This window comes from Anopheles merus, chromosome 2R, assembly GCF_017562075.2.
Source record: "Anopheles merus strain MAF chromosome 2R, AmerM5.1, whole genome shotgun sequence".
NCBI classification, from domain to species: Eukaryota; Metazoa; Arthropoda; class Insecta; order Diptera; family Culicidae; genus Anopheles; species Anopheles merus.
The window spans coordinates 31,471,433-31,482,119 of record NC_054082.1 but is presented as its reverse complement, the minus strand read 5'-3'; the positions used below and the strand labels follow the sequence as shown (position 1 = coordinate 31,482,119).

At 42.9% G+C, this 10,687-nt stretch overlaps 1 protein-coding gene across 1 annotated transcript in view; it reads right to left on the bottom strand.

Moving 5' to 3' along the window:
* Positions 1 to 513: 513 nt before the first annotated feature.
* Positions 514 to 10,687, bottom strand: part of LOC121587661 (acetylcholine receptor subunit alpha-like 2) — a 42,273-nt gene continuing 32,099 nt past the window's right edge. Inside the window, exons 5-9 of the mRNA XM_041904647.1 lie at positions 8,404 to 8,563; positions 7,509 to 7,912; positions 5,432 to 5,613; positions 4,382 to 4,583; positions 514 to 2,674 (exon numbers count right to left, since the gene is read on the bottom strand). Of these exons, the coding sequence (XP_041760581.1) occupies positions 2,474 to 2,674; positions 4,382 to 4,583; positions 5,432 to 5,613; positions 7,509 to 7,912; positions 8,404 to 8,563 (1,149 nt within the window). The 3' untranslated portion in view covers positions 514 to 2,473. The remainder of the gene's footprint in view (positions 2,675 to 4,381; positions 4,584 to 5,431; positions 5,614 to 7,508; positions 7,913 to 8,403; positions 8,564 to 10,687) is intronic.

Below are 10,687 nucleotides of genomic sequence, written 5' to 3'. Positions count from 1 at the left end.
AGCCAATCGTGACACACAGGCGCGCGCGCGCGCGCGTGAACGAGGCACCAAAGAAGGTGCAAAGCGGGTGTGCAGAGTTCGAGTCGAGTGGCAATTTGCTCACGCAGCAGTCAACGCATGCTATGTTTATGTGTATGGTGGTCGCGACATACAACGGGGTGATGGTGATGGCAAATAAGGGCAGGCGTTAAATTTCACCTTCACGCTATCCCATCACACCGAACTAGATCATTTGACACTTAACCTTGTTTTTGGCCGGGTAGCGTGTTCACGTTACACACGTGTCTTCGTCTTTCCGGGGTGGGGAGAGTGAAAAGAGCGGACGATTCACCACCACACAAAGGACATGTTGCTTTTTCAGCATCCAAGCAAACAATGCAACGGTGGAACGAAACGTAAGGAGAAATCGAAACACACAAAAGAATTTGGTTTTGTTTTGGTGCAAGATGGCCTGTATTTGTTGTTTATTTTTATTCTCTTTTCCTTTCTCCTGAAGTGTGCGTTCTTTATTTGTATTTACCTTAACACTTTTTATCTCTTTCCCTTCTCTTGGTTTCCCTTATGTTTATGTGTTACTAGTGTGGCTGAGGAAACAAATAAAAAATGAACGAATACAATACAGGAAACAGAACCAAAAAAAAACTCACTCGTTCTACACTAGTTTTGGAATTGTATGTGCGTGCTCGCACCTCGCGCGCGTGTGTGTGTGTGTCTGTAGACGCTTGACGCAATTTCCTTGCCTGTGTGTGTGTGTGTGTGTGTGTGTGTGTGTGTGTGTGTGTGTGTGTGTGGGTTGCGGCGTTAAAACTTATCCATGACAGTGAGGGTAGAGATACAATTTACCACCTGGTTACTTTGTTCTTCTCATTTCCCATACTCTGCCGTGCTGCTCTCGGCCGTGGCGAGATACCTCCCGTGGCAACACTTTTATTGACACTTTACACTCTTCACTTTATGCGCTGAAATCAATTTCCATGCATCATTAACCCCGATACTTGTCGCCTGTTTTGGAAGTTCGGCACGGTTCGGAAATGCTACCCAATCACCTGACGACACAGGTGCAGTACATTCCGGCCACAGCGTTCATTTACCCCCGGTGAGTTTCGTAACACTATTTTTTGCTTACATTTTATGTATGAATGTTTTTTTGTTGTTTTTTGGGGTTTAGTAAAATGTTAATTTTTGTTTTTGCTACATTGTTTAGCTCCTGCTATTTGACACACTTTATCTCCCGTTTTCTTAACATAAAGTCTTCGCTTTGGTTGTTTGGAAAAGGGATTAATTTCGATGGTACTTTTTAGCTCAACTGTACTTTCCTTTTTGTAAGGGCTTTTTGTTGTTTTGTTTTTTCTCTCTGTATTCTACTTTTCTTTAAAGGAGTTCTGGTATTTGGTTTGTTGGGAAGGTTTTTTTTTGTCTGGAAGCATTAGTGTAATATATCCCTTCAACCAGATAAGACTCTAAACGCGTAATAGAAAAATACAGTTTGATCTAGGTTTGCTAATGCAGTTTTCTCTCTACAAGGTGCCCCATTGAGCAGTGTCTTTAAACTTTGGTTAAAGTATCTTTAGCAGTGGTTGATAAAGTGAAAGAAGGAGGATCTGCTTTACGTGTTTGTTTTGATTCCGAAAATTGTTTTGAAAGTGTTTCAAATTTGTAACGAATTCATTCCTATAAAAACAATTTTCTGCCCCGTGTTCGTTCACTAACCTTTTTTGGTCACGAAAATAAGTCTCTTTGGTGAGAATTTTGACAATAAATTAAACTTTCTTCTAATCAATCCTTTGATCGCTAGTGCTGCTACTGCTTCTAATTTGGCATGTGTTTGGCCAACTGCTGCGTTCCATTTCCCACCTACCTTCCAAAAGTTGCCCCCAGTGCCATTGCTAGCCCCTGGGAAATGCACAACTTTGTTACTTGCACGCGTGCCTTTACGCCTAGCCTACGGTAAAAACTCCTTAAATGTGTTAATCGCGCGTACGGTGGCTCTGCGCCTGGAAACTACGAGCTGAGGAAGAGAAAGAGGGGACTGATTGACGCCTGGGGTTGGTCAAAAGAAAGCGGGAAACCAAAAAACTGCTCACTAAAATGCAACTATACCGTTAAATTACAACGAAATGAAGGCAAAAAAAGAGTACAAAAAGGGAATCGTGCAGAAACCACAAGCTGGAAGAGTTTCGCGACGACCTTTAGACCCGATTAGCGTCGGTGGTGATGATTTTATGATGAGAAACAAAAAAAAGGAGCAAGGTGACAAAGAACGGGGCACGCAATTGGCTTCCCCATACAATACAGTTACGCTACGGTTTCTCAATTTCTCTAACACAAAGTGAGGAAAAAAAAAGAAGTTTTAAAAATTAAAATCAATCGCCCGTTAACCTTCGCCCGCCAGCGCGGCTTCCGGTCTGTGTGTGTCCGCCTGGCGCTTCCGCTTTACGTTCCGGTGTCCCGGGGGAGGGGAGGCGTTACGGCTTTAGGAGCGCGTATCCTTGACGGTAAGATTGAACAGCTTCTGGGCGATAATGGAGTACTCGATGTCAATCGGTTTGGTGTCATCGTAGAGCGATGGAGCCTCGCACAGGATCGCAAATGTGCCGAATAACGACGCTATCGTGAATAACCATAAAAACAAACGATCCAAAACCATCGCCACAAAGCCCCAGTCTTGGTCTTCCTGTTGTCGTTTGCCGGCGGTCGGGGTGACGTGTTTTTTTTTTTGTGTCGGTTTAGTTGGGTTTGGTTTAGTTTCGTGTGGGTGAACCGAAACGGGCGTATTATTACCACACGTTGAATAGCGGGCGCGTGCGGTGACGGTGCAAAAGACGATCAGACACCAAAAGAAAAAAAAAGAAGAAAAAAACAACAACAACAACCATCATTTATCCCAGCCAAAAGACCAAAAGTAGTTAAGAAAGTTGTTTTGTAGCGTCGCAACAAAATTATTGTTGTTTTTTGTTGTAACGATTTGAGACCGAGGAGTTTGGTGTGTTTGTGTGTGTGTTTTTGTGTGTGTTTGAGTCAGTTGTTGCCGGTGGTTAAGTAGTGGTGTTGCGGCATTCCCGGTCCGCCAGACGCCGGTCAGCGTTTGGTGGGTTTTGCGGTCAAAAGTTGTGTTCGGTACCGCCCGGTAAGCCAAGATCCGGTCCAGTCCGGTCAGTTTGGTGAGTTTTATTTTCGTTTACCGATATAGTGGTGATTTTCGAAATTCCATTATTCGAATTCCACGGCCGAAATGTTGCAGGGAGCCGAAACAATGGCAGCAGTTAGAAGAAGAATGGTATTAAAGAAAGAAAAAGAGAGAGAAGGAAAAACAAAACAATCATCATTAGCATTGGTATACACCGGACGGAGTAAGGCAACAAAGTAAAATGTAACGCTTTTTCCCGAAGGTTTTGATCCCATCCCTCTCCCATCCCCATGCCTTCCCAGCAGAAGGGCTTTGCCAACGTCAGTGGTCAGTGGAAAAAGCTAACGGGCAGCTTCTACCCGCAGGCGGGCCGTGTGCCCTTGTGCAAAATTCAATGACACTAACGATGGTGGCGGTAAATGAATGGGTGGATATAAATTTTCTCCCGATAATGGACTCGCAATAGAAAGACCGGAAAGAATGTGTAATGCTTTTTTTTGTGGTACGTTTGGCAGTACGAAAAGAACAGCGACGAAATACAAAGAAGTGCAAGAGCAGACTGTAGGACAGGAAAACACAACGAACATTTGCGCAGCATCGATAGGGCATGGGAGCTCGAAAGCCCCAAGGATTAGTGAAGTTGATTCTCCAAAACTGAACGCTTTTTTGGTTTTTGTTGATGAAGGGGGGGGGGGGGGGGGGTGCTGTTACACTTTCAAGATGGCAAGATGGTCAATATTGGACGCTCGGTGCCGCTGCTTTGCTAGCGAGTGATTATACGCCTATTTGTGGTTTTACGCAAAAAGAGCATAATCGTGTGAGGGAAGCAAAGCAAGACAATTAGTGGTTCGATTTCAGCCTGATTGAAATCTGTCATTTGTGGTCAGTGTGGTTTGCGTGTGCGGGCTCTGATGCGTGTTTGAGGCGTGTGAGTAATCTACCTTGCCTTTAAAAGAATTCAATAATTGAAAGAAACTAACGTCGATGGTAAACCATATGATTTTGAGACCGGAGAGACAGCATAAACACCACAAATGATACATTTCAGTTTAATTGAGAAAGCCTCCCGTTAACACAAAATTTCTAAGTTTCTGGCTTATCTGTTAAAAACTAATTTTGTATTGTTTTGTAAAATTTCCATTGGCATGAAACCAACCAAACGTAAATTAAATAAACTCCATCTCCCTCCATTTTGCACGTCGCTAAAACCCCGGTTTAATGGCACTTGACACGGAACGGAATAAGGGTACCCACCGCATTGAACTCGTCCTGCCGCTGCATATGGTGCTGGATGAACATCACGTTGTGGATCGCCTTCTCCAGCTCGAACGGGTACTTCTTTCTCGGCGCCACATCGCTGAGCGACTCGTCCAGGCCCGACATCACCGAGGGCAGCCCATTGTAGCCGCCCAGCCCGCTCAGCCCACCGCCCAACGCACCAACTAGCCCACTGAACCTGAAGCGAGTGAATGAGAGAGAGAGTGAAAGAGAGTCGATATTGCGATTGACTAATTAAAGGAAAGGAACTCCACAGCTATGGAAAACGAGGAAACTCCCCATTTCGCCTGCGCCTCGGCATTGATCATAATCTTCGCACTGGGACGCTGGGGGTTCTAAGTATTCTTGCACGCTGAACGGTTCCCCTACCCGGCCCGTAGGGGGAATAAAAGAGTAATTGCCATTGATATGGCGTGTTCTTTTATTGAAGCTCCCTTCCATTCCCATTTCTTTTGCTGTAACGGGATTGCCCTACAATTTCGCCACACAATGGCAGCGTAAGAGGATATCTCAATTCATTCTTAAGGCGCTCTTGGGTGGGATGGTCCATGGGTGGTGGGTATGGATGAAAATATGGCCAAGGATTAATTATCGCGTTAGTGGCAATTGTGTCGATATCTCGAAAGATCGGAACTAGTGAAGCATTCCCATCGATGGTACAAAGCGGAACGGAATGGCTATGGTCGATGAAGAAAGAAGAGGGAGGGAGAGCTTTGTCGGATTTTGTTCCGCACCCTGGTGTGTGTACACCCCGGTGGCAGATATGTATTGTTCACCGAGCTCACCACTGTAGCGTGTAAAATGTTCTGTTCCGGGCAGTATGATAAGTCCTGGACACGAACAGGTATATGCCAGGTCCCGTTTCAACACCGGTACTAAAAGCAGTCTTTAATCTCACTAGTATAACAATATATCCTTCGCTTCCGCTATCGCTCCCATCGAATAATCCGCCCGGGATTACAGCAGTGAGGAGTGGAAGTCATCATCACGCTTGTCTTACGTGGCTGGCCGTGCAAAAATACGTACCGATTAGTGGCGGTGGTTGAGTGCAGCCCGTTGCAACCGCCCGGCCGGCCCTGCATGTGCCGGATCGAGTCCGGGCTGGAGCCGCCGGAATTCGGCTGCATCTGCGAGTGGGCGGCTAGGGCAGCGCCGAACTTGCTCTTGCTAATTTTGATGCCGTAGTTGATTTTGTTCGCTGCCAGCTCCTGTCGAGGGGAAGGATGTGGTAGTGGCAGTAATGGCAAAGATGGTAGATAGTTATTTAAGTAAATAATCGAATCGAAGGTAACATATTTGAGCCTTACTTTTGAAAAGTATAACACAAGAAATATTGATGTTTAAACATAACAAAGCGACTAAAGCATATCATTTGTACGTCGACTAGGATGAGCTAACAAATACATAAATCAAATTATAAAGTCTAGACCATACTGAAATGAATTATTATGATTAATTTTCAATTTGAACTCTCCCAACATTGTTTTTGAGGGACGATGAATATGTTTGACATTGCTTACTGGGTAGTGGCTAGTGGCTATGCTATTCTCTCACAATGCTATTCTTCAGCAAACAACGTTGTCGTAAAATGGGAAAATAAATGTATATTACTTAGGGTAAATGTACCAATAGTGGTACCGATGTGTTTTACTGGATTTAAAGTGTCAGGAAGGACAATAGCTGAATATTTTAACACATATCAATTGGAATGTGTTTTATCTTCGCAATCACAACCATTTTTACCATGAAACACATCAAATTTACGAAAAAATACATATTTTTGTGACTGCTTCGTTGTACCTATAATGGTGGTATGGTTCCTATAGTCGTCGTATTGTGTTCCTATTGTGGTGGTAAACAAAGATGCATCAAAAACAGTGTATAATATCAATGAAACTTAGTTTCGAAGCTGTTTTCGTATGAATAGCAAGGATTACTCCCATAATATAGGTTTCTTGCGTGATTTGATCGTTAAAAAATGTATAAATTTGATCGATGAAACTATTGACTAAAGTACTGCATCACACCTGTCGTCAACCTACACCCGGAAGAGTGTGCTTGATTTGAAGTCAATTTTTCATTCAGCCATATAAGCGAATTTTGGCCTGTTTTTGGTAAATTTCTCTCATAAAAACTCATTTTTGTTGCTTATCTTAGTGAAAACAACGTGTCAAAAATATCCTCGAAAAAAATCTAAAATGTCCTATTTTTACTAATTTTATGACTATAACCACTATAGGAACATGCCTGTTTTGTGTACCTATAATGGCACTATGGTGAAAAACACTTAAAAATGCATAAATATGGTCAAAAGGCAAATAATTTTAGTAAAACAATTACATTTCATAACAGTTAAGTTGAAAAACTAGTAATTGCGTGGTTATGTGGTCATTTAGAATGTTAACAGAAATATGAGTTTCGTTATGAAATTCTGAAGATTTTGGGAAAATGTTGACACATTTAACAAAATAATGGATTTTTCGGACACTTAGTAACGGAATGGCCCCATTTATCTTTAAAACCCTTTGTAAAAGGCTAAAGAACATTTCACACTAACGTAAATAACTTATTTACTTTTAATTTGCCATATGAACCGCATTTTAGTGCAATACCACCACTATTGGTACTACCACCACTAAAGGTACATTTACTCTAACTTAATTAATAAAATAATTATCCAAAAACTTATCGAACCATCATAAGTTTAAAATCCAAACTTAATAATGATAAAATGTATTTAAAACCCATCTATCCTTTTTGACACACAAATTTCTGATTCTTTACAAAAACAAAATCTGTCCTATACAAAAAAACAAAATCAACAAGTTCACTAAAAAAACCTTAATGCGATAACACAACGATTAACTCTCAATCGATTGCATTAAATCTTTCCATCCCGGCTCATAGTGCGAAGAAGACGAAAGACGATCTCGAACAAAACGGGATAATAACTAAGAATGAAAGAGTTTTAAGGCAATCGATTGAAAAAGGGCTAGAAAAAAACGGTATGTAATTAGGAATGTATAACCGCATGCCCCCCGGTACACCACAGATCGCCTAGTAGATCGCACCGCACCCCCCACCCCGGCGCGTTTGCACTCACCTTGAGCAAATCGTTCGGCACTCGCATCAGCAGCAGCTTGGGCAGGCGCAATATAAAGAACTTCCGGACCCAGGGTGCCATCTTGTGTGTGCTCGGCTTCCGGTAGTGTATGTTAAGGATAATGATGGTGATCACGACGCTCAGCCCGACCAGTATCATCGTGAACAGCAGGTACTTGCCGAGCAGGGGCAGGGCGAGCGAGGTCGACGGGATGATTTCCGATATCAGCAGAAAGAACATGGTCTGCGATAGCAGGATGCTGATGCATAATGCAATTTTTTCACCCGAATCGGCCGGCAGATAGAACACCAGCACGGACAGGTACGAGATGCCGACACACGGGATGATCAGGTTCACCGTGTAGAACAGCGTCTTGCGTCGTAATGTGATGTTGAAGAATATATCTGGCGAGAGCGGAAAAGAAGTGTGAACCAAAATGCTCAATGTGTTTGTATGTGTGCGAAAGGTCGTGCCCAATCTATGGCCAGTCAATGGGCAGCGTTTATGGGGACATTGGGGACATTCTGCTGCACCACACCGGTGTGTGCAATGTGTGGCAAGGTAAAAAACGGTGTGGCGCGACACGGATTCGATCGATGGTTATTGCTTGCACCGAACCTGACATCGGTGTGCCATTTTACAGGTGCAGTATGGGCAGTAGAAACGAAGGCAAAGAAGACGATAAAAAACACCACCCACACACGGTGACAGAATGTGCAGCTAAATGCGTCCGGTCGAGCGAGACGACAGTTTGATGAAGAAAATAGTTAGCGGGTGATGGTCGCATGGGATGGGTCCGGGTGCTGAACCTTAACTAACGGTATGGCTTTGTCCCCGCCATTGTTCTGGTCACGAAGGGGAGGTTTTTTGTGTGTGTGTGTGTGGCTTCACTTACCCGGGTACGGTTCGGCACAGCAGGGATAGTACTTCTCGTGGCGCTCGGCTGGCACGCCAAGAATGTCCCATTCCACGCTTGGATAGTACTCGCGTAAATCGATTCCAATCTTCACCATGTTGTCGCTGTTGTTCAGTTGATTTTTATGCTTCAGGTCAATCTGTGCCCCCAGTAACGGTACCAATGGGAGGTAAAAAAGAGAAATAGAGAGAGAGAAAGAGAGAAAAAAGAGGAAACACTTGGACATGAGTAACATTGCAGATTTATGGGTGCTGCCTGAATCGGAAGCTGCACGCTTGCCGCATTGGCTTTGCGGTCCATGCGGTGGGCGAGCGGTGGGCGCAGCCGAACAATGCAATGACAATTTCAATGCGCTACCAATCACTTGATTGTACCGACGGGACGAAACGATAAAATAATGGCTACGGGTGTGTATGTAAGGTGTACACGTAGCTGCCGTTCGCTGCCGACCGCCCTGCGGTGCGGTGTGGCTTTGTGTTAACGATTTAGAACCTTGCTGCTGTGCTTCTGGAGCTGCTAGAGATGGTTGGCTTTTTTGTTTTGTTTTGTTTGTAAAGAAGTGTTTAAAGTGTTCAGTACAATTACAACACTTTGCACATTTCAGGCAGGGGATAACTTTAAACTGTTAAAGCAGTTTATTCAGAGTGACATAGCGAGTTGGACAGTTGGGGAAAATAGGTTGAATAACAATTGAAGACTAGTTTTCATAGAAAATGTATGTAAGTTTTCATAGAAAAGTAGCTATGTTTTTTTTGGGAACTGTGTGATTGTAAAATTGAAAAAAAAATACAGCATGTGAAGTATGCTGTTATTGATTTGGTAAATTTATTGACGCATTAAAAGCAGTAATCTGTATGAGACTTTTATAATATGATCAAATCAAGCAGTTGCCAATTTGTTGCAATTTACAAAAATATAAACGAAACATCTACTATTTTTCGTTCGAGCCTCTTTGGTTCACTATGATTTTATGATTAAATATTTTACATTCAATTACGAAGATGACGCTCGTATTCGCATAAAAAGAGGAATAACGGAAATGTGCATTAACAAAATAAGTGAAACCAATTCGTGTACCAAACCAATAGTGCAGTGTATCAATATCATGTTTTTTAAGGGTAATAAAGTTAAAATTACCTTATCGATTGAGTTTTTGAGTTTATAATGTTGAAATAACCTGTTTTACAACTTTCAAACACATTACTTTAAAATATTTATAAGATAATTTTCAATTATGCTGGAATATTCCTCAAACGAGGCGTGAATTTAAGCTTAATAATCATTTTTACGGTCATATTCTCGATGAGATAGATTTACTATCATGTTAATTTAAACATAAAATCTTTTTTTTTTGTTCATCAGTAAATGCGACCAATCCAATGGTGGTAGTGTAACGAAAAAAAAAACTAATATTGTACTTTCACAATTATGGGAAAAATGCACGCAGTGAAGTGATCTAAACGTTTAATTACTTATGTCAATCATGAAAAAGCAAGAGCAGTTTGTTGGTTTCAATACATCACATGAGCAAATGTAATAAAACTTGAATGTTTCTGAAATGCACTTCCAAGCAGCATCAAAAGCGGACAGCTGCATGTTTAACCACAAATTTGCGTATCATCCTTCGCTATTGCGCTAAACTTCTCCAACAATCTCCATTAGCTCAGCAACCAAGAAAAGCTTAAGAAAAGCTACCCATTCCAGAAATTAGTTTATTAAAAGCAATACATCAGCGTCAAGTTGTAGTACCGAACATTGCGCACTGTATCCATCACTTATCCGTGCATCTCGCTGCACTTCAACGTTGGCAGCTGCAGCTGGTATAAAGCTGGTACGAAGCTCTCCAACATGTAGCACTGTTTGCTCAATGTGTGTACACTGCCGCCAGGTTCGGCGTCGAGTGCTACGTAAAACAAATACACGCTGCCACTGGCAAGGTGCAAACACATGTGCATGTGGCAGTGCCGTGCCGTGCCACCGAGCGCATCTTATCGTAATTGACTGCAGCTCCTGCTGATTGGCCATCCCGGTGAACGGCACTCACGGTGCTCTGCCGTGCCGTATGACATACGCAAGACAAACATTCGATCGCAAACGATTGCACTCAATCAACTGTCAACTGTGTGGCCGCACGCTAGCGAAAGGTTAGTGAGTAGCATTAACCTTCGTCTCTGCTCGAGATTCCCATCGAATCAATAAACGTCCCGGGAATCGGTTCGGCTTCACCTTTACACCACCCCCCTCCCCCCAAACGAGCTGTCCC